Raw genomic sequence first — 24,532 nt, forward strand, 5'->3', positions numbered from 1 at the left:
TTCTTCCAGTTAGAGAACACTTAAAAATGTAGCATTTCTCCCTTCCCCTTCACAGAGGCTTCCCTTGAGAAAGAAGTGGGGCCTCTCAGGAAGGGAATTTGTTCTTCTGGAAGAGATGTTACCACAGACTACATCTGTGGGAACCCTGTCGGGTGAGGGTGGCTCGGCCTGCAGGTGCTTCCACACAGGATTCGGAGCAACTTGGCTGACTGCAGGTCACCGGCCAAGCTTTGTCTTGGGGTCATCCCCACCTTGTCAAGTGCTTGTCAGGGAGGCAGCTCCTTCCACTGCACCATTTTTAGACCCTGATCCCTGAGGACTCAACATTGAAGGAACCACTGCTGGGTATCTGGCCTCAGAGATGATGAATTGTCTGCATCTCTTGGTGTTGTGGACAGTCGCATTTTCCTGTATCTAGGGGGAAATCCTTGTGGCCCATCCTTGACAGTGCTTCTAGGTAGTCTCAGGAAACGGCTTGAACCCCGCAGCTCAGGTGAGCACTCAGCTCCCCAAGTGAGCACTGGCCAGTTCAGATAGCAGATGGGAGGGCTGACCCCCTGGCCCAGTGAGCACCTGGGGGCACAGGGCCCCCCTGTCTTCACACAGATGGCACAGAGATATCAGGACCGGCCTTTGTCTGGATTCAATGAAATGTCCTGAGTGCTATAGGAGTTTGGGTGCTGGTTGGAACACCAGACTACTCGAGGTCCCAGAAGTACTATTTGAAGATGAAGGGCCGGGATTGGATGGTTCCTTCCCTCTGGTCAAGCTGTTTCCGGATCTGAGACTGGAACAAAGCGCACAGTAGTGAGCACATGAAGGAAGTGATGGGAGGGGAGGATATGTGAGAAGGAAGGGTCAGACGCCACCAGCTGTACCCCCTACTCTGGGGGCTGTGGGATCTTCTCAGGGAAAGCTGGCCTGTGCTTGCTGAATCACTCACATTGGGAGTTGGCCCAGTACTGGTAAGGATCCTGCAGGTGGTTCTCAGCAGGAACTGGAGCTCTCCTGTCTGGCTGGCACCATTTTCAGGGCAGTAAAGAACAGTGGGCAACAGTCATATTGGACTCATCTGAAGGGACTATGATACATTTTACCTACTTTTCAATAATGATGGCCAATAGAGCTTGCATAATGCCACAAAAGGAACAATAAAAAATGTTGGTTTATGTCTGAGCAAATGTCTCATAGGACAAAGTATTTCCTTCTGAATATCATATATATCAGAACTTCCTCCAGATATGGTCTAAATGTGGATTTCAAACTGGCAAGAAAAACTAAAGCCAAACCTCCCAATATCTAGAAAGGAAAAGTAATAATGTTGGCATAATAGGTAATTACATAAAAAGTGGATATAAAACTATTCATATTCGGGATTAAAGGGGGAAGGAGAGAGGAGAGGGAAAGAAAAAAACTATTCATATTCGAAAACACTCAGTTTTAAGACTATGAGCAGTTTCCTTCCTTCTGTAAGCTTCAAAGTATAGTGCTGCCCAACAGCTCACAAAGATAAAACGTCTACAAAGCCTATAGCCAACTGTGGTGCCTTCCTTGGCTCCGGCTCTCCCTAGCAGACAGCAAAGAAAGCACAGAAAATCTATCAGTGTTTGCATAGCACAAGGATCATACGTGTTGGAAAGACACAGACTTCCCTGCCTTATGTCTTCTGGCCAAGGTGGTCTCTAGGAAACTGGTCTCCCAACAGAAAGCAGCTCCTCCTTCCTCTAGCCCCAACCCTGAGGCCCCAGAGAAAGAGATGGGCCCTTCCATAAACCACCAGTAGACAGTCAGTGGATTCTTGGGCACAGCCTAACTCCACGGCAACCAGGGCCTCCCTCAGCCTGCACTGGGTTCTGGCTGGCCAAAAGCTCTTCTAACTCACCAGTTTCCAGCGCAAGATCTTAATCCATTCGTCGGCTTCCACACCTGTCTTTGCACAGAGATAAAAGGTCCTGAATGGAAACACTAAGCTGAAAAGAGAAAAAGTTAAGAGTTGAGCCACTCCAGAGAGTGATTTGGATCTACTTCAACAGCACGGAGCATTGAAGGCCTGGGTGGGTGCAGAACTGGGCAGTGGAGTCAAGGTGGCTTTGGGCTCAGGGAACAGAAGCTAAACTGAGAGAATCCCAAACTCAAGTCCAGACAACTCCCCTCTCCCCGGAACCTTTGCCTGGCTGGAGGCAATCTCAGCTCCTCTGGGAATCTTTAGTGGTGAGAAAGAGGCAGGGCAGTTTCTGTGGGGCAAGACCTCTGTGTGTGCCATTTTCTCTGAGCTCTGTTGTCCCACTCCAAATCTCTGCCCCCATAGATGACCCAGTCCAATTTAAACCCTGGACATGCGAAGACACACAGGTTTTTATTATCTAGCTAGAGGAAGGGGCTGGCAGGAAGTTATTTGAACATTTTTCCTTTGTCAATCAACTTACCAAAAACAGTTCACTCTTTCCTGCGAGTAATCGAACTGTACAGCTGAACATTCTGTCAAGTCTAGGATCCGAATGGGCTCTTGAGACTTAGAAAGGAAAAAGCAACTTGTGTCATTAGAAACCAGACACCCACACACAAGGTGGTTCTTGGGGGAAAGTCGTGCTCCTAGTCTGGTTGGGAAGACCCAAGAAAATCCTTTTATCTGTTTTGGGTAACCGATAGGGATTCTATGGCCCACAGAAGGCATCTCTCCTGCATTTTAACTATGTTTTCAGGAGAAAGGGGATGATTTCCAGTGAGTGAGATCTGCAGTGAGTGGAGGAAGAAGTTGCTTCAGATCAAGGTGACTTGCTACCAGAGGACTACACTGTAACCAGGTTACAGGGCTCTAAATAGGGTGAAGCTCTGAAGACTTCTGAGGCGACCTGGGCTCATGACAGAGAAGAACCCGCACGAGAGCAGCTGTTGCTGTTGTGCTCGTGAGAGCTTTAGGGACACTGAGGCGATGCTCTGTTAGGCCATCCTACCTTCTTCCTGTGTAACCTTACCTGCTAATAAGACCTGCCCATTTCTGGGAGGGGTCTTGGGTAGGTAACAAAAGGTTTAGCCTGAGAGGATTGTGAGAGAGAGGATTTGGAGGATGGATTGAGAGAGAAAGCAGGAGGAGGAGAGATGGCTGAGAGACAAGGTACAATGCAGGGCTGAATAGGGGTCCAGCGTAATAGGCCACACACATGTTGGTTAGGGCATGAATAAAGCTGATATCTCTTGGAACCTGACTGCCTGTGGGTTTTCTCCCCACTGCTATCCTGAAGCTGTGAACCCGCTGGCTGGAGTGGGTTAGAGACACGTGGTCGGGCTGGAGGAGAAAGACCTCACACTCCATCACCATCCACCTCCATCCAGCCCAATTCAAGGGCTGTTAGTCTACAATGCTCCTCCATCTGGAGGGGCCCATCAGCTTGATTTAACATGAGGGTCTCACCCAGCTTGCCCACAGACTACTCCCCACTCTGTCTGGGGCCACAGATGGTGATGCTTGGGAGGTTGCCGGGGCTGGAGCAAATCCTGAACCTGCTGTATTCCAGGCTGGGCCAGCCCAGAGAGCCCCCTGGACTCTGGAGAGCAACTTCACAGAAGGAGGCCCTGCCATCACAGTTCTCACCATCTGGTCCTTGAAGTACTTCAGTTCATTCCTGTGCAATGTGAACCATCTGGTTTTCCATGTCTGAAAAGAGAAAAATGGAAATATGTGGGTTTTGGAAACAAGATGCAGTTTTATGACTATTTGTTTTTTTTTTTTAGTTTTGGAGCTGTGTCCGGTGTTGCTCAGGGATCACTTCTTGTTCTGTGCTAAGTGATTACTCCTGGTAGTGCTCCAGGGGCCTGTCTGTAATTCTGAGGATCAAACCTGGGTTGGACACTTGCATGACAAGGGCCTTAATCCCTGTACCATCTCTCTGGCCCCTCCATAGAAACATATACAAAGCTAATAGGATTATTATTAACATGCTAAAATCAATATAAACAGCCTCAGATATCAAGGTAAATATTTCCCATTGCTAAAATTCCAGAGTAGGTGCAATGTTTTGAGTATGTACTGAGGATTATATACTTCCCTGAGCAGGGGTCTCAAACTCACAGCCCACAGGCCGCAAACGGCCCTCTGTACAACATTTTGTGGCCCTGCCCTAGAGGGATCTTTTTTTGTTTTGTTTTAGTTGTTTGGGTCACACCCCCTAATGTTCAAGGCTTTGCACTCAAGGATCACCCCGATTTTGCCTCCTGCGGCCCCCAGGTAAATTGAGTTTGAGGCCCCTGCCCCTGAGTTTTATTGCTATTGTAGTTAATCCTCATTAATGCTACATATTATTTTTCATATTGAGAAACCTCAGATAGCATAATATACTAAGTTTACTTTTTGGCCCAGGGAGTTAGCACAGTAGGGAAGGAATCAGGTTCGATCCCTTGTAACCCATATAATTTCTTGAGCCCACCAAGATGATCCCTGAGTACAGATCCAGGGATCCAGTCCTCAGCATAGCCAGGTGTGGCAAAATTTTTGTTTAAAAATTGTGTTTCTCAGGTGCTAACTGCAGATCATTCTCATATGCTTGGTTTTGCCAAAGAATAATCAAATAATTCCTCAGAATTCTCAGGCTAGCATTAAAATGAACTCTTGAAATAGCTAAATGTTTTACCTGCATCTAAAGCAGACTGCTCTACTTTAAGAGGTATGTCCAGGGGGCTGTGGATAGTACAACAAGTAGGGCACTTGCCTGTCCTTATCATCCCATATGGTCCCTCCCCTAGCTCCTCCTGGAGTGATTTCCCAAGTACAGAGCCAGGAACAAGCCCTGAGTATCACTTGGGTGTGATGCCCATTCCCTGCCCCCAACGAATAAACAAAAATTGTTCAAAATTCAGAGTGTCAAGATGAGAGCTGTGCCTCACGGTACATCCTTACCTTGACCAGGCCTCCCTGTTTAGTGAGGTAGCCTTCTTTGGTGCCCAGCTGTAAAGAAGAGAGTATTCCATGAGTGCTAGAGCTATTTCTGTTCACTCTGTTATAGAGCAGAACACAGGTTTGTTTTTATGTAGAAAGGATCATCTTTTATTTTTCAAACAGGTATTTGAAAACCCGCCGTGGATTCTGAGCTCCTTGCTGGGAGCAGAAGATGTTGACCCCAGTCAACTGCAGCTTGGAAGCTGCAAACAGCTAATACATGGGCAGTCAGTGTTGGGGCCCTGTGAATCCTTTCTCAGAGAGTGGAGTGAGAATTAGTATATATATACATATATACACACACACACATATATATATATATTGCAAATAAATACATAGGTTGCACTCACATGTGCAAAACACATGCACACATGCACATGCTAACACAGGTCAATATAGCTGAGAAATTATGTATAAAGCAGAAAGATTTCTTTGGAGGTACTCAACTCTAGGTTATGCCAATATACCAAGTCATTGTAGAGGAAATATTAGAAATAGCATTTATAATCACATGACACTCTCTCACCTAAGCCTGCCCCCTGCCCTATGGCCACCTCAGGAGTATATTGATTCATTTACAGTTCATATATCCACAAGGGATTTGAAGTGAGAACAGGTCATTCTCTTCACTCACATGTTGTCTCTTTTCACTTAACAGCACATCCCACTGAGCTGGCTCCTGGGGAATGGTGGGAAGGGAGAGGACTGAAGATGAGAAAACAATCTTTCATAGATTTCTAAAGAAATGGAACTCATTGTAGGTATTTTGATTTTGTACATTTCCATTTCTTATATCGGCAAGAAAAAAAGATTTTAAAAATAAGGAAATTACTTAGGTGACCACAAGGTTCTTTTTATGGGAGTTTCCAGAATATTTTTTCCTGAGGTTAACTCTTACCAAATACAAAAAGGGAACAATCACCACTGTGATAAACGGTTTAAACAAAAAATCATGTGACCACTTTGAAAACTCTCCAAAATCAGGTAGAACTTCGCAGGTGTCCTTTCAAACTAGACATAAACTGGCAAATCTGGTATTATAGAATGATTTTGATTTATTTGGGCCTTAGATGAAATCAACAACTCAACTAAGTGTAGGGATCCTATGGAAATGGCAAAGCAGAATGTTTTGAGTAGTTGCGAGCCAGTGTCTGTAGAGGTAAAGCAATGATGGGAGGTTGTGACTGAGAGGATCCCGCAGGAAGTGCTCAGTCTCTGTGATAGAACCATTACCCCAGCTGCTTCCTGCCATGCAAGAAAGAGGTCTGCAGAGGGAAGAGCCAGACGCTCCTTTTATCCATGGCCTTAGCAGCTAAGAAAGGAAAGAATTACAGACCAGAGTCCTCCTTTCAGAAATCTAGTGTCTCAGCCTGGGATGAGGCTCAGTACAGGGCATTTTCTCATTGTGGGAGTTTCTGGGATCCCTCATTGGCCCCCAGACCCCTATTTGTAATAGGATAGATGGTACAAAGAGTCCCTCCTCAGAAACAGCATGAATGTTCAACACAACTCAGGATAGAAAACCACAACAGGAAAGATGGAGGGCATGGAGGGTCATAGGCCCCTTGCTGAGGGCTGGTGAAGGGACCTTGCATATTGAGACCACAACTACAAGTCCACATGACATTAAATAACAGAACATCTTTTTGATCTCTTAAATGGAAACCTCTATTCCTAGGCAGAGTGAAACTGGGAGTTGTTTTAGGCACATGCTAGATTGATCCTAGCATGGGTGTACCTGACAATGGTGTTCCTGATACAGATGTTCCTGGCATGGATGTTCTGATATGGGGGCTCCTGGTATGGCTTCTCCTAGCATGGGTGTACCCGATATGGGTATATTCCTAACACAGGTGTTCCTGGCATCTGGGTGGAGCAGGTTGCCCAGAGAGTGATGAGTGAACTCCTGCAGGGGGTGGGTGGAGTGGGGAAGGATTGAGCCTGAAGGCCACACAGAGGTGGAGAGGTAGTGTTGACAGCAGAGCATTATTGGGCTTTAGGATGAGCTAGGAGGGCCCGGGCAATGATGCTTCTGGAAAGCAGAGGTGACTTCATCTGACTGAAGGCAAATAAGAGATATTATTGAAGATCAGGGATTCAGATTTATCACCAGAGGGGGTGGGAGCTACAGATTAAAAGAGGGGAGAAAGTTAAAGACCCCTGAGAGCTGAGATTAGGATGAAAGGTGTCCCATGTAAGGATAGACAGCTGACACATATCACAAGTGTGTATGTGCATGTCCATCCATGTGTAGGCATATAGGGAGGCTTGGTCTTGGTCACAGCACTACAAATGGCCTCCCAACCCTTATACCACAAGAGCAGATCCTGGACACTTCCAGGTGGACCCAAAACTCCCCCTCAAAAAAGAGAGGAAAAAAGGCAGAGTTGCCCAGAGATGAGAAATTTCTCTGCACTTGCCTTATAATGAAAGAGAAAGAAGGGGTTAAGGTTCTTGTCTTGCAGGCAGTGGACCCTGCTTCCATACCCAGCACCCCATATGGTCTCTAGAGTTCCATCAGGAATGATCTCTGAGCACAGCAGGCATGGCCCAAAAACAAAACAAAAAACATTCTGGGTAGACTCTAAGCATTTTAGGGAACTTTTGTTCAAAACATAAACTAGTTAGATTTTATCCTCTCTCAGGGACCCAACCCATGTTTTTCACAAAATAAACAGTAGTTTCAGGGCTGGGGATGGAGCTCAGTGAGGCAGAGCAAAGGTCTTACATGTATGAGGACTTGGCTTCAATCTCTAGCAACACAAATAATGCAAAGATTAAAGAGAAAGAGTAATTCCCCAAACTCTGTGGCCAAACAATGCTGAAGTTTCACAGAACAATCTGTTTCTAGCCAGTTGGGCATCTGTTTTCACTTTCATTTCTAATAAGGACTTCTGTTTCTGGCAAGGGTTGTGTGTGTGGTGTGCGGTGTGTGTGTGTGTGTGTGTGTGTGTGTGTGTGTGTGTGTGTGTGTGTGTGTGTGTGTGTTTTCAAAATGGTATTTAGGATTTACTTCCAACTCGGTGCTTAGGGGTTAATGCCTGGGCCGAATACTCACATATACACTCACACAGAGGCTCACATGTACTCAATTAAATGCACCCACACATACCTTCATAAGAGCTCTTTGTGAACAGGAAAACTTTCTCAAGTGCTCTGGCTAAAGTGCTCTGAGCCTGCTTGCACCCATGTCCCTGAGGCTGCCTGAGCCCAGTGGCACTTACAGAGGGTGCAGAGGGCACCAGGTCATTCTCAGTCCTCCCAGTCTGCATGGCTGTGTGGACGCGCACGGACTCGTAGATGGACGGTTCTTCCACCTTCCGAGGGTAGGGGTGAATCAAGACCATCAGGGTGCCTGTGGGTGAGAATGAAGTCATGGGGGCTCCCAGGAAGTAGGACAACACCCACCCCACTTTCCTGAGGTGTCTTTCAGCTTCCCTGCAACCCTTTTCTTACCAGCTCCTAGTACAGCCATGACTGGACCTCCCAGTGCTAACACCCCAAACCTAAGGATGGCCACGGTATGGTTTCCAGGGGCCCCTTCAGTGGAGAGAGGACTTGGAGAGAGCCCTGGGTCCTCACTCACTTTAGGTGAGTGGCGTACTCCCAGGTGTGGTGCCCCTTGCCTTCTCTTGAGAGATTAGAGAGATCACAGAGCCAGCCAGGGCATCCACAGGACCCACAGCATCCACTCGGATTGGGAGCTCATGTTGGGCCTTGGCAGAAACAACTCCGCTCCCGACATTTTCTCCTTGTGTGTCAGCCCCAGAGAAGCTGATTTTCTCATCTGGTCTAGTGTTGGTGGTCAAAGGATTGATTGAGCAAACAAACCACACATGTTGGCTCCTTTCTTTCTAAGCTCCTTTCTCCTCTTTAAAACACACCTTATTTTCAAATTCAGAACATTAGTGATGCCTGGCTGTGGGGTAGCCAAATTATACCTTGTCAGCGATGGTTTTCAAGTGTCTCACGATTATCAAATTCCAATTAATTTTAACTTGGTACTTTTAAATGCCCTCAAGAAAAACCGACTGGTGTCACAGAATAAAATAATAATAATAATAATAATTGTAGCTGTTCTGAAAAAGGTTAGGAATACCCAGACTTAAAGAAAAAGAGAAGTAGAATGCTGGCATTTAAGAAGAATCCAGAGAGGGTCTTAGAAACTGAGATGCATTCCCTTTCCTGGGTAGGCACTGGTAGCCCTGTCTTTCAGGAGTGTTTAAGCTGGTGATGTAATTCAGGTCACAACAGTCATTCCTATAATAATCAGAACACATGCATTCCACATCCATCCCCAAAATAAAAGGATGTCTACAGAAAGCAAAGAAAGCACAAAAAGCTACTTGTGTTTTAAACTAAGACATTAGAGTGTAGAAATAAATTCTGCTTATGTTTTCAAAACTGCTAACTATAAGCAAATGTAGTAAAACTTTAATAATGAGTCCAGAATACATCCAAACAAATGTGATTTCTCAGATTATTAAGTTTCCAACAGTGAGTTGAGTTTGGAATCCATATAGATGGTGATAGATATTTTATATGTTTCAAATGTTTTATATCCTATTGTGAACATAGGGAGAGAATTTGAATGTGATTATTACTGAGTGCAAAAACAACATGAAACTACCTTTCAGATTCTATTTAAGTTTTGGAAGTAAAGACTGTCACAGGCTTCTAGAAGAGCTTTAGCTATAACTGTCCATGTAGGCACAAAGTGTTGGCGAGCAATTAGCACTGGTTCTGGGACAGATTGGGGAGAAAACAAATAAAAACTGCTCTTCCCATTGAATGTAGAAACTAAAGAAAACGTGGTTTACATAGAGTACATTGCAGAACATGTCAGCAAGGGAAAGAATGCAGCTGAACTATTGGCAGGAAGCATGTCTCTGGACATAGGGACTAGTTGCATTCTGAGAAATAAAGTTATGTTACGTGTCAACAAAAGAAAAATCATACTCAGAGAATTGTAAGAGAGCTCAGAGGCATAAATTTTGTTTCAGAAATCTTCAGTCTTCAGAGTAGAAAATTTAAAATCTGAGGGTTGAGAGAATATAGAATAGGGACAGAAAAGGAACAAGGAGAATATAAAATAGGATTCACCTCCTAAATCATAGCCCCTTCCCTACCTGAGTACAAATGTTTTCCTGTGGCCCAGTATGAAGTGCTCCAGAGCTCATGCTGAGACAAATAGTGAGCTGTAGGCACAGAGTATGTGGACACCTTGCCAGAGGATAAGTGTGAGAATGTCTTTTGGGGATGGTCAGAATAGCTGAAAACCCCAACCCCAGCTCTGTCCCTCAGCTCAAAGCTGAGCCCCACCAGTGCAGTGCAAGAGTTTTTCCTGCCATCTTGAAGCAAACAAAACTTTAGAAAGAATTTTTATTTTATCGGTCAGTGAACATGAACCTACAAATGCTGGTTGTTAGAAGCTAGTTCTCAATGGGAGCAAAAGAGACTATCCCCTTTTCTATTCTTCCAGTTCAGAGCTACTTTCTGAGAGCCTGCTGTGCTTGAGATGTGTCATGACTTTTCCTGGGGTCCCTCCCCAGAAGGCACTCTAGAACTCCACCCTGTCTGGCAGGGGGTACCTGCCCACATCCTGTCTGTGCCTGCATCTGATAAGGACAGATATGAGTTGGCAAAGGGCCCAGGATAGCAGGTGTAGGGAGGACATGTACCATGTTCCAGAGTAGTAGCTTGAGTGACAACCCATTCCTGCAGGGTCATAATTGGAGCCTGAGGCAAGGTTTGAGCCTTCAACAAATAAAATAATCATTGTCATTAAAATGCTACCACAAGTGCCATCTTTTACAAAAATTACTATGGGAAAGTGTTTGAATTATAAATTGTCACAATCCCTAAAGCATTCATCAAGCCTTTTAGATTGGCGCTTTAAAAGAAGCATTGGCACATCCCAAATAGGCACAGGCAGAAACATCCAAGAGCTCAGTCCAAAAGCATCCCTTTCAGTCTCAGAGTTTTAAACTCCCAGGAGGTAGAATAATATGTACCTCTTCCTTGATTCACAGAAAGCTCAGGAAGGAGCACAGGATAAGCAGAAGTCTGAGATCAGGGTCTAGGAGGGGAACTTAAAAGAAAAATGGTCTATTTGCTTTGAGAATTAAGAGGATGTTGAAGATCACCATTACATGAACTTTGAATCCCTAATGAGTCCAGTGCACGTATCCATTCACCCATGAGTGCACCCATCCACATATCCAGACATCTATGCATCCCTCTACAAAGCTACTCCCCTATGTATCCATATATTCATGCAAATATGTTTCCATGTTTCTATACATGCATTTGCCCATGCCTACATTCAAGCATAATGTATCTAATTAACCATCCATCCATTCAACTAATCATTCATCCACCCAACTAATTATCCATCCATCCATCCATCCATAACTCTTCACAGTGCCACACATAATACCAAGGCCTGAGGGAGCTTGGAGAAGGCTAAAATGGAAAAGACAAAAGACAAAACCAGATTCTTGGCCTCAAAAGCTCTTCTTAATTTCTAGTAATCTGGGATTGAATTAAATTGAGTGTTAATTTAATACATCTAAAATGAAGGGATATTGAAATGTTTGCAATGGCTAAAGTCCCAATGAAAAGAAATACCCTCCACATGCCTTTTGTTTCCAAAAACTAATTAAATTATTTAATTTTCAGGGATTATTGGGAGAATTTACACATACCCACACACCCCCGCACACCCCCGCACACACACACACACACACACACACACACACACACACACACACACACACACGGTAGCTTATGGGCAAGAGAGATAGCACAAAGTTAAGGCACTTGTGGTGAATGAGATTGACCCAATGGGATCTCTAGGGGAGAACTTTTTTTTTTTTTTTTTGGTTTTTGGGCCACACCCGTTTGATGCTCAGGGGTTACTCCTGGCTATGCGCTCAGAAATCGCTCCTGGCGTGGGGGGACCATATGGGAACACTGGGAGATCGAACCGTGGTCCTTCCTTGGCTCGTGCTTGCAAGACAGACACCTTACCTCTAGCACCACCTTTCCGACCCCTAGGAGAGAACTTTTTTACCAAAAAGATTAAGTGCACAGATTTTTGAAAACTGGTATATGTTTATTACATTAAATGTTACTTTCAGAGAAAAATACTTCCTACTAAGGGCTATATTTTTCCTAAAAGCAATGCTAATATAAAGGTATCTTTATTATAAATATTTATTTATTTATTTTGTGGTTTTTGGGTCACACCCGGCAGTGCTCAGGGGTTATTCCTGGCTCCAGGCTCAGAAATTGCTCCTGGCAGGCACGGGTGACTCGGGATTCAAACCGATGACCTCCTGCATGAAAGGCAAACACCTTACCTTCATGCTATCTCTCCGGGCCCATAAATATTTATTTTTAAGTATTATTATGAAATGGTATTTAAAATAATGTATTAATGAATTATTTTTCACCATATCCATTTGCATGCCACGTGTGGATAATTTGGTAGACACAGAACATTTCATTGATATCTGCCTTGTCTATGCTCCATTTTGAAACATATCAAAGCTTAAAAATAAGTAGTTTACCTGTCTCACTTCCAATCAGAGGTTGATTTGCAAAATGCTTGACAAAATCCTTCAAAGATGAGAATTCATTAAAGCCAAATTTAAATGAATATCCGGTGTGTTCAACATGAAAGTGCTTCACAGAGTCTTTTGCCCTGAAAGAAAATGAGAAATGTTTGAAGTTGTACAGTAAATGAGCATAAATTTTAAGGAGAAGCAAAACCTTGGCAGTACCCTATACCAAATTGCATCATGGTGATTTCTATGACTGAGCATGCCACTAGTCTTGGTTGGATCCCCAGCACCCCTGCTCCCCAGTGTATCGCTGGGCATCCTCATGCACTGTGCTGACCAGCAGTGAAAACCTGACCAGGCCAGGCTAGGTGCCAGGGATAGAACCTCCCGCACTCACTGCTTCCTACTGTTGTATATGTCCTTGTGGGTGTGAGGGCCCAAATGCATTTCCTTCAGGCCTTATGCACTATCTGTTGTGAAGCATCAGATGCCCATAGTGCTATCTCCTATCTCATTTCTGATACAAGCTGAGAGTCACATAGGCATGAATAACCCAGATGCTGGACACCTCCTGACAGATAGCTTGGGCACTGGACACATCCCTGACAGAGAGTCTGGATGCAGGGCTCATATCTGATAGGCAGATGGACACTGGACACATACCTGACAAATAGCACAGATGCTGGGCTTAAACATGACAGGCAACTGGGATGCTGGATTCATACATGCAGCCATCCAGGATGCTGGACTCATACATGACATATGTACAAATCCTAGACACCTTCCTGACAGATAGCTAAGACACCAGATATTTTCTGACAGACAGATTGGACACTAGACACCTCTCTAACAGACCATCTGGATTCTACACAGCTCCTGACAGAGAGCCCAGATGCTGGACACATACCTGACAGACAGGGCATAAACCCCAGGCCGATCCTGGCTGTCCCGCAGCAGGTAGCTGCCATCACGGCCATTGGAAAGCAGCATGGCCTCAGCAGCATGGCGTGAGAGGTCTCCGTGGTACCACCTGTGAACAGCATCATCCCTCAGTCCCAGGAAGCTCTCCAGCTTCCCCTCCAGGAGCACCCTGCCATGCTCCCTGCTTCACCCCTACCTTGACCTAATTTCAAACAAGGCAGGTCAGGGAGACCCAGGGTGCAGGACCAGCCATTGCTGTTAATGGGATGCTCAAGTGGCCTGTGACACCAGCCCTGTGCCCTAAGGAAAGTGACTGAAGCAGTCGCATGCAGAACAGCGAGCTTTGCACTAAACTGCTGTGTCCTGAGTGACAGGCATGAAATGGTCTGTAAGGAGAACAGGTGGTCTGGACAGAGCCCCTGAACCCTTACAGGAAGACAGAAGTGCCTCTGGGGATCTGCCACCCACACCCCAACAGCCTGAACCAGTCTCTTCCTACTTGCCTTCCAGAGAACCAAACGCGCTGCTTGGTCCAAGTTAAAAGAACTACTGGGTTTCTGATAACTCTTGTTCTCTCTCCTATTCTCCTACCATGTGCATGGCATGGAGTTATCATGAAATATTTTATGTCACATAGCCACATGCACAGTTGTCATAAAATATTCTGTATCACAGAGCCATGCACATAGCATGGATCTGTCATGAAACACTCTGTGTCACGGAGCCAGATGCATAATTGTCACGTGCATGGCATGGAGCTGCCACAGAAGTTTTCACATTCCCAGAGATAATGAAGCCAGTGTGAGGTGCTCAGGTTCCGAACTAAACTGATCCCTTGCAAGGTTGGTGGAGATAGAGCTGCTCAAAGGGGATAAAGAGGACAGTAGAGGTTAGAGAAGAGACACATGCACCATATGGACACTCTGAGGACAAGTTGTAGGTGCCACCAGCAAGATGATACAAGGGGCCTAAGTGATAGCACTGTGGGTGGGCGTTTGCCTTGCACATGGCCCCAGCTCCATATGGTCCCCTGAGCCTGCTAGGAGTGATTTCTGAGCACAGAGCCAGTAGTGAGCTCTGAGCACCATCAGGTGTGACTCGAACCAACAAGTGTATCCACAACTCTCTCCTGATAATAATAGTAAGGACATTTATAGTCAAACACATGTTTTGTGACCCCTTTCAGTGACGGTTTATACACAGTTTAAGCCAAGGTGTTTCTAACAGACTTATATCATCTCAAACTTTTCCCTGTTAACAGGAAGCCCTTAGTCACCCTGAGACCTTCCCTCCCCCACCCCCAACCTCTTCCAAGCCTGAAAGTCCCCAACCACGGAGGGTGCAGGAGCTGTGGCATTGCTCACCTTGCTCCACAAGGCCAAGGGGTGTGTGAGCTTCCGGCCAATTGCCTCACATCCTGCTGCTGATTCACCGGAGCCTGCTCTGACAGTGGGTCCCAAGTGAGGCACTTTCTGCCCTGGTCCTCCAGGATGTGTGTGTGTGTGTGTGTGTGTGTGTGTGTGTGTGTGTGTGTTGTTTGATAACTGAAGGGAAGAACTAAACTCCATGACATACTCTGTTACCTTTCCACTGCTCCCAACTATTGATATGCAGCTGGTCCTGCCAATATGTCTGGTTAAGCAGAGATCAAGCTTGGGCCCCAGGCTCTGGCTTCCTTAACTTCCTATAAACCTGGGCAGGCAGTCTGGACTTCTCTCATCCATCACGATGACAAGTAACATTTTTTTTCCTGTTTTATGGGTCGTAACACTATCTCCTCACAGACTTTTTGGAATTCTGTAACTTTACTGAAAGGAACAGGACACTCATGGAAACATCATCACCAGCAATGGCAAGGGGCAGAGAACATGCTTCTCTGTGGTTTGGTTCATTTTCCTAAATGAAAACACCCTCTTATTTCCCCCTACAAAAATAAAACAAGTTCTATTTTCTTCTTCTTGTTTTCCCCCAAAGAAGTAAAGAAGAACAAGAAGCTACTATTCATAAGAACATACTTGAAGTCCCATTACAGGGCTGTGAATCACACAACTAATAGTCACACAACTGATGGTCACACAACTGTCTCACAACTAACCACCACATAACTGACTCTCTAGCAGTGGTTCTCAAACTATGGCCCACGGGCCACATATTTTATTTGTATCTGTTTTGTTTCTTCATTGCAAAATAAGATATATGCAGTGTGCATAAGAATTCGTTCATAAGTTTTGTTTTTACTATAGTCAGACCCTCCAATGATCTGAGGGACAGTGAACTGGCCTCCTGTTTAAAAAGTTTGAGGACCCCTGCTCTAGAGGCTAGTGATGAGCAGATGCTCAAGAACAAAAGAATAGGCCCTGGGCTCCAGATGCCAGAAAAGCAGCAGCAGCATCTTAAGAAAATGGTGGTATTATTTGACTTCCATGACAGTAACATGCTAGGAAACAACCATTCAGAAAAGCATGTCAACTCTACCCTGAAGACTCAGGCAGACCTGAACCTGCAGGCAAATATACAGCCCCTTCTTTCCCCAGAGCCCCAGGCCAGGGTCTCAGAGCCACATAAACTTTTATCCTACCATGTTTTACCATCTTAATTGACCAATGGACATTTCCATCTCAGTTGGTTCTGTCCTTTGCTGGAGAAGATTTTGCCTTCTTTAAATCAGTTTGGGTATAAAAATATACACCATGTCTCATTTTGCATTGTGTGTGTGTGTGTGTGTGTGTGTGTGTGTGTGTGTAGAGAGAGAATGAGGTGAAGAGAAATAGAGAAAGAGAGAGAAATGAAATCAAGCCCTTGACTCTCTATATCTTCCAAAAGCATGAGTTTAAGATGAGGAAATATCTAATTTTGTAGAGTTCTTGGTTCTGCCTTTGCATCATAGGCTGTGACACAACAAACTGGACTGCTGTGCCCACAAGACTCCTCAGCATTGGTTATAAAGCTGTTCCACAATGTTCAGTGTTGGATGGCAGGTCATTGCCCATAGGCATATAATGATCTGTCCCGTGATTCCAGCGAGGGCCCCGTCCAAGTACAGAAAACCCAGGAGACTTTACAAGGGTTGTGAAAGGTCTAGCATCTCCAGCATCGGTGGGCAGAGAAACTGCCTACTTGTAGGTAGACCAGGTGCTCGGGACTTGGAATGCACCTATGTGGGGGTACTGGTGTCAGCAGGAGCCAAAATCTTTGTGGAAGTCAAGGCTCAGCTGAAGAGAAACAGGACAGTAGGTAGGAGTGGATCCAGTGGGAGTGAAGACCAAAAGAAGCCTGTTCTCCAAGGGAGAAGGTCTGCAAGCAGGATGCTTCGGACTCAGAGTAGTCAGGACCCAGAAACCAAGAACACATGTGTTTGTGAGAGAGAATATGTACACATATTCTGAGTGGGTACATGTGAGTGTATATCAAATTAAATGGTATGTGAGAGAAAACATGTGTGAGAGATCATGTGTGTGGGTATACATATATAACTATGTGAGATAACATGGTATATGGGAGACAGACAACATGTGTGTCTGGATGTGAGTCTGTGAGAGAACATGAGGTGTGTTAATGCACACCTTACAGCCCTGCTCCAAGGAGCCTCACTGGCATTTGCTACACACAGTAGAGGACAAAGAAGCATCTACATGTAAGGTGCTGGGATTATGCAGCCATTCTCCCAGACACAGAGCTGGTGGGGAGTGAGATGCCCAGGATTTTAAAATTTCAAAGTTTGTGCCAATAAAAGTCTCTTAACGCATTCAAAGGTAGTTTGGGCCAAGTAGACGTCCAACATTTCTGGCATCACTCTGAAAAGCTCTATCAGAACAATAGAGCAGGAGGTGCCTGACTAGGCGTGAGGGGTTCAGGGGGGACCTGAGGACAGGGGCCAGGCCAGGCCAGGCTGGACCTGGTATCCCCAGAAACAGGGCCTTGGAGTGCCTGTGTTCTTTCCATGTTCCCCTTTGAGCTGTTTCTGCTTTCTTGTGTCGTTTCTCTTGAGGTGAAGGAATAGGCACTGGGATTGGTTGCCCATGTGGTGGCCTCTGCATGCAGGGTCATGGTCCTTGGACTGCAGTCTCAGGGGACACACTTGCTCCTTGTTGGTCTCAGCAGCCATGAGGTTTCCTGAATGGAGCAGGGTGACCCCACAATACGTGGGGCTCTCACAATACGTGGGAGAAGACACCAGTCCCCAGGAGGAACAGAAACACAGCCAGGGAGAAGGGTCTACGCAGAGCAACTAGACATGCTCACCTTCTGCTTTCAGCCCCAAAATTACAGCACCGTAAGAGGAAGCACGGGGCTCATTTCACATCCACTGCTCACTCCTGCCCTACCTGCCCCCTGTCCACTGCTTCACCCCAGCCCTGAGATTTGCAGGGAGGAAACCCAGCTCAGGAGTCTCAGGGCTTGGACCTGATGTGGATGGGCAGACAGACAAGATCCCAGCTCAACAGTGTCTTTCAGCAACAACATGCACAAAGAGCCTTCTTCCCCTTTCGCACCAGCACTGAGCATGTGGCAGAGGAAATAAGAAGGTTACTAAGTATAACATCTGTGAGTGAAAAGCAGGAGGATCAGTGGAAATCCAGCTAAGGCAATAGCCCCAGAAATGAAACCCAGATCTTGGGGACTTTAGACACCCTGTTTCTCCAGTAAGAAGCCCTGATTATCCATTGGGTGAGGTGTGATCTGGTCCTCCTCCTCGGAAGAGCTCACCCTGGTCACATGTCCTGGGGCTGTTCCTGCCAAAGCTTCGTTTTAGTTATAAGTCAAGCAAGGCTTCCTGGGTTCAAATATTTGTTTTTGATTTTTGGGTTTGCTTTTTTTGGTTTGTTTTGGGGCCATACCCAGTGGCACTCAGGAGTTACTCAGAAATCACTCCTGGCAGACTCGGGGGGATCTTATGGGAGGTTGCTAAGATATTGTTCTGGCCCCAAACATTGTTTGGAGAATGTATGTGGGCTTGAAGATGACAGGGAATTCAAATCTTAGGGTCCAATACAATTTTGGTTTGAGCATCTTCACGCACACACAGAGCAGATGTGAGTGGCTGTGGTATAAGACCTACAAAGCCCCAAATCATTAGTCCCCAGCTCTGACAAAATCGACTGATTCCGGGTTTATTCTGACATTCTCTGATGGCCAAAGGACAAAGACTTTTTAATGGGTGGATTTCCATCTCCAGAGTTTAGAGTCTAGTGGGAAGTATATTAGAAAGGGAAGGTTTATTGTACTTCCCACTTGAATGGTGGTGGCGTTAGCCACACAGCCTGAATCACTAATTTGAAGATACTAAATAAACTGTTTCTTTGCAGTGTTGCCTGTGTTGTCTGTGAAGGCTTGTCACCCTGAATCCTGAAATGCCACCATTTCCACTTTTCCTAGGGAGAACCGTGGGACAGAGGCAGACTTGTTGCATCTCTGAGTTTTGGCCCCAACTGCTGGGTGCTTATTTCTCTGGCTCAAATCCATCTTGTGTCTTCCGTCTTCCCAGAGATGTGCTCCCCTGAACTCGACCACAGTCTGCAGGTCCACCCACCTCTGGTTCTGTTTTTTTTGTTTTGTTTTGTTTTTTGGTTTTTGGGCCACACCCATTTGATGCTCAGGGGTTACTCCTGGCTATGCGCTCAGAAATCGCCCCTGGCTTGGGGGGACTATATGGGACACCGGGGGATCGAACCGCGGTCCATCCTATGCTAGCGCTTGCAAGGCAGACACCTTACCTCTAGCACCACCTCCCTGGCCCCATGGTTCTGTTTTCTGGATCTGTGGCCTTCTCTGTTCCTATACTCAGGCCTGAGTCCCAGGAACACAGGATCTAGGTGGCTTGGGGGAAGATCTCCCAGCCAGTTTTGGAGAAAAGAAACCATGTCTTAGACAGTGAGCACAGGCTGGAGTTATTTGACTCAAGCTTAGAACTGTGGCAGTGTGCAAGTGTGTGATCTGTGTGCCAGTGTGCCTGCATGCATGCATGTTCTATGGCCCAAGGCTTAATCCACAAACTGAAGTGTTCTAGAACCTGAAGACAATAAGGGTCAACCAAACAGATGCATGAAACCTAATAGTCACTTAACAGCCTGTTTGTATTTACCAATAACACTCACATTAGAGTAAACCTTCTTTTTAAAAAATACTGTTAAAAAGCATTTTAAAATCAAGTCATCTAAGTCTGGCAACTTTAGGGGTGTCCAAGGATGGTTTAATGGCCTAAAGCACCTTTCTGGCAGGCTGGGGTTTTCCCCTTAGACTCTGAACAAGCACCAGGGCGAGGTGGTGGGTAAGAGGATGTAGTGTCTGGGCTGGATGGTCCCACAGCACAGGTGCACAGCCAGGGTACACACACGCACACTCAGCCAGGACACACTCCACCTGTGAGCAGCAGTGAGCTCCACTTAACTTCAGAAATATATATATATATATAATCAGCCACAGCAGAAGGGTCATCCCCAGAGCCTGATCCTAGTCACCACATTGAAGGGAAGGGAAGGGTAGTGGAAGAGAGAGAATCCCAAACACCTCTCATCTATTAACACCACATCACATCTACACACTGCAGTGTGTATAAGTTAACCAGGTATGTTAGCACAGCACACAGCTAACAGTGTCTCAGAATTGCAGGGTGAGGTCCTTTTTAGAACCCTCTCTAGAGGTAAGAGCAAGCAGTTGGGCTTTGGGATTTCTCAGCTCTCCTGGCTCACAGCAATTGCTGCATTTTCAGGAATTTCTTGAGTGGCTGTGCAGGAGATGGTTTGACTGGTGGGTGGTGTAAAGAGAAGCCCCAGAACCAGCACAGCCCCCTGTCCCCTCTTTGCCTCTGCAGGCTTGTCTGCACCCCATTGGAGACATTCAACTCTCTCAAATAAGTCAGGCTCAGAGAAGCTTCCCAGAGCACCCGAATAACATACAGCTGACTTATGGGAATGGTTGTTCCAAAGAGTTTCTGTCACACACTTGCAGCGGGTGAGTTTCATGACTTGGAAAATAAGTCCCAATAATTCTGCCCTACCAAAGTGTTTCCAAAGCCATATACAAGGTGTCAGTACTGACGTACAGCCCTGAGCTTCAGGTTCACAGCCAGAACCGGAAAACAAGCTCAGGTTTGGGTGTGTTTCGCTTCTCGGCAGCAGTTGTCCTGGTGGATCCCTCTGGATGCCCAAGGATGGACATGGGGTGTCTCCCCAGGGATGTGGGTTGTCTCCCTAGGGACAGTCCCTAAAGGTTCCCTCCCAGGTCAGGCTGAGACCTGGGCCCACAGCCCTGTTTACGAGACTGCAGCATCATCACACCTTCTCTGACAGGGCAGTGTGTTGCCCCTGGGGTCTGAGGAGCCATAGGATGGGGAGGTCTGGCTCTGCTTTCTCTGCCCCGGGTGCTGCGTGTGGGCAGGACCTGGGACCTGGACACAGTTTGGGGGCGCCATGCCAGGAGGGAGCTCTGTATGACAACTTGGCCCTGCCCAGCCCACAGGCCGCTTCACAGCATTTGGGGTGGGGCTTCTCCTTTTGTCAAAGATCCATCCACACGACAGCCATAGTGACAGTAGCCTGATTGCCCTAGGTGGTGGCCACACTCAGGTACCCCTTGAGGGCAGCTCAGGAATCCCAATTAGAAACCCACCAGGGGACAGGCAAGGATACGCAGGGTCAGGAGAGAAGGGAGAGATAGGGCTAAACAGGGATAAAGGAGCGATGCAGGCTGGAGGGACAGGAGGGAGGAGAGATAGAAGGATGAGCGGGGATGAACAGGGACGAAGGTCACCACGGGCAGCCAGTCAGACAGCGGCTCTGAGGAAAGGCAGTGAACGCTGCCTCCGGCATTACTTACGCCAGGTCCTGGAGCAGCTCAAAGTCTCCATCTCCATTCCCGTCCCAGAGGCTGGCAGGGGCCTGGTTGCTCATCTCCCCTTCAGGAGCCCTGGCTCTGCCCATCTGTCCTCTTGCCTGGGTGCTGCCTGCTCCCCTCCCAGCTCTTCCTGAGTGCACAGTCTGGTGGCCTGCTGGGGGACCCAGTGCTTTGGAGGAAGTGAAACTCTGCCTGACTGACACGCCCACTAGGCCCAGGGGCATTGTTGGGGGAAGGAGGCCCCACTCCCCCAAGGGCGCCTGCTTCACCGAGAGAGGGAACTTGTTCAAATGCTTCTCCTGGGGCAGCCACGGGGCCTGGAGTGGGCCTTGGGCTGGAGAAGCACACGCGTGTGCATCCCACATGGAGGCACATGGCATTTCACAATGCGCAAGACACATGTGGAAAGCACATTGAGGCTCATATGAACACACTGACTACACACAGGTCACATACAGTTATACATGTGCACACAGGCACACATGGACTCACAAGGTATATAAGGCTCTCATGGGTTCACATACATACACATAGACACACAACACACATGGGTTTACATATATGCACATGCACATGCTTACATGAGTTCACAGGTACACACATGCAGACATAGACAATGGCATCACACATGGAGATACACACAGGCTTCCACATGTTAGATCACATATGTAAATATTCATGAACACACATGTAACAATAACACACACAGAAAACCATGTGCACATACACATGAATTCACAAGGCAATCAGGGCTCACACACAGGTACACAGAGCTTATGTATACAGGGCACACATAAGCTCACACACATGCATGCATGTACATATAGTCATACATGAACTCACACAGATAGTCACACATAGACTCAGAAGGCACTCATGGATTACACATGTAGAGAGGCACAGCTGGGTTCACAAATGTACATGCTGGTCCTGGGACCCAGGGAGACGCACTATTGATGCAGCTGAAGCTTCCTGATGCTGCTAGAGCTTATCACACCCAACATCCACTTTCTGTTTTGTGTGAGGTTAGAGGTTATCTGGTGCAGAAAGCAGGGGCACTATTCTGTTGGGCAGACAGTGTTTCATCCCTGAGTAGGTAGACAGTGTTTTGTTTCATTTTGTTTTGTTTTGGATTTTATGTTGGGGCCACACCCTGCTGTGCTCAGGGGTTTCTCCTAGCTCTGTGCTCAGGAATCTTTCCTGGCAGGCTTGGGGACCAAATGAAATGCTGGAGACGGAACCAAATGCCCTACCTATTGTGCCCTAGGCAGAGAGTGTCTTAACCCATCCCTCGCTCCCAAATAGCCACCCACCGCACCCACATGCTTAGGTTCTGGAAATAAGGCAACTTTGAAACCATCCATAACATGTTCAAGATGTTTTCGAAGCTAAGATGTGCAGAGGTCTTAGAGCTTTTATGAGACTAGAACCCCTTGGTGTGCCAGGAGACAAATGGGTCAGAAAAGGAGAAGTGCCTGCCCAGAGACCCAGGGTTCTGCAACAGACCTGACTGGGTTTGATGGCTTTCTGCTATTTCTGGATTTAATGATTCAATAGTACTGTTAAAAGTGTTCTAAAACACTGAGAGTGTTGCTGGGTAGTGGACTCTAGGTAGGACATTTCTTTCATTCAGTCGTTTAAATATGTCATTCCACTGCCTTCTTGCTTGAATTGTTTCAAATGGGAGGTCTGGTTTGATTCTTATATTCATTCCTTTGTACTTGAGGGTTTTTTCTCCCTTATTGCTTAAGGAGCTCATCATTCTCTTTGTTTTTTTTTTTTTTGTGTGTGTGTTTGTTTGTTTTTGTTTTTGTTTTTTGCTATTTGCATTACTATATGTCTTGGTGTTGGTTTGTTAGGGTCTATTTTATTAGGAACTCTCTTTGCCTCTTGAATTTGCACTGATGCCTCATTCCAGATGGTGGGAAAGTTTTCTGCTATTATTTCCCTCACCACTTGCTCTTCCCCTTTCCCTCTTTTCTCTCCTTTTGGTATTCCCATTATCCGTAGAATATTTCTTTTGCCTTTTTCATTAAATATCTAACATTTTCTTCCAATGCTTTACCTCTTTTTTCCTTATTGGCTTCTTTGTCATTTTTGTTTTGTAGTTTTTCTTCAAGTTCTTCTATGTGATTCTCCAACTGAGTAATTCTGCTATTATGGCTTTCTAGGATGGTTTTTATTTTCTTTAATTCCATTTGTATGGAATCTCTCATTATCTGTAGAAGTTCATCTTTGAATTGGTTGACCTTTTCATTTATGGATTTCTTGAACTTGTTGGCAAGTGATTTCTTGATCTCTATTGTTATGGCTTTTCTTCTTTTAATTTATTTTAACATGTACATTTACTTTGTCCCTCGAGCCCCAGATTGTAGTACATTATAATATTACTTACACAAAGCAATCCAAAGCCACAAAATTTATGCAACTCCCTTAACATTAAAAAGCTGTAGTATTGTCGACACAATTGATCATAATACAATAATTCATTAAGAATGACTCAAAAGAAAAAAAATTCCTAAAAGAGGGGCCAGAGAGGTGGCGCTAGAGGTAAGGTGCCTGCCTTGCAAGCGCTAGTTAAGTAAGGACCACGGTTCAATCCTCCGATGTCCCATATGGCCCCCACAAGCTAGGGGCAATTTCTGAGCGCTTAGCCAGGAGTAACCCCCTGAGCATCAAATGGGTGTAGCCCAAAAAACAAAACAAAAAAAAAAAGAATGAGTCAAAGGAGCACAGCAAAGACTGTTAGTGTGGAAATTTTGCAATGGCTCAGCAAAATATAGGGGACATGGAAAGAAAAAGCCTTGGCCTAAATACAAGGAGACCTTACTCCTGAAGTTTTCTGGCATAAGACCATAAGGCTTCAGGCATATTAGGTTGTCCAACTCAAGTCATTGTCTGTAGTGCCAATACAATTTTATTTTTTTTATATTTTATTTAAACACCTTGATTACATACATGATTGTGTTTGGGTTTCAGTCATGTAAAGAACACTACCCATCACCAGTGCAACATTCCCATCACTAATGTCCCAAATCTCCCTCCTCCCCCTAACCCCCGCCTGTACTCTAAACAGGCTTTCTATTTCCCTCACAAATTCTCATTGTTAGGATAGTTCGCAATGTGAGTATTTCTCTAACTAAACGCATCACTCTTTGTGGTGAGATTCATGAGGTCGGCTGTAACGTCCAGCCCTCCTCTCTTATGTCTCTAAAAATTGTTGAGAAATGTCTTCCATTTTTCTTAAAACCCATAGATGAGTGAGTCCATTTTCCGT

General features: G+C 45.8%; 1 protein-coding gene across 1 annotated transcript; it reads right to left on the reverse strand.

Moving 5' to 3' along the window:
• Window positions 1-718: 718 nt before the first annotated feature.
• DAPP1 (dual adaptor of phosphotyrosine and 3-phosphoinositides 1) lies at window positions 719-21,341 on the reverse strand. The gene is made up of 9 exons (XM_049785731.1): window positions 21,238-21,341; window positions 13,409-13,531; window positions 12,508-12,641; window positions 8,158-8,288; window positions 4,895-4,942; window positions 3,593-3,655; window positions 2,427-2,512; window positions 1,883-1,970; window positions 719-787 (listed from the first exon to the last, which is right to left on the reverse strand). Exons 1-9 carry the CDS (start codon window positions 21,339-21,341, stop codon window positions 719-721), a joined length of 846 nt encoding a protein of 281 aa, XP_049641688.1.
• Window positions 21,342-24,532: the final 3,191 nt, after the last annotated feature.

The sequence above is a fragment of the Suncus etruscus genome, chromosome 13 (genome assembly GCF_024139225.1).
Source record: "Suncus etruscus isolate mSunEtr1 chromosome 13, mSunEtr1.pri.cur, whole genome shotgun sequence".
NCBI classification, from domain to species: domain Eukaryota; kingdom Metazoa; phylum Chordata; class Mammalia; order Eulipotyphla; family Soricidae; genus Suncus; species Suncus etruscus.

Bases quoted from the DNA above. Each gene is read 5' to 3' on its own strand.
- DAPP1 (XM_049785731.1), bottom strand. From the start codon at position 21,341: ATGGGCAGAGCCAGGGCTCCTGAAGGGGAGATGAGCAACCAGGCCCCT. The intron at 3,656-4,894 runs GTAAGGATGTAC...TTCTCTTTTCAG, and splicing joins AACAGGGAGGCCTGGTCAAG to ACATGGAAAACCAGATGGTT. The intron at 1,971-2,426 runs GTAAGTTGATTG...TTCTCTTTTCAG, and splicing joins GAAAGAGTGAACTGTTTTTG to CTTAGTGTTTCCATTCAGGA.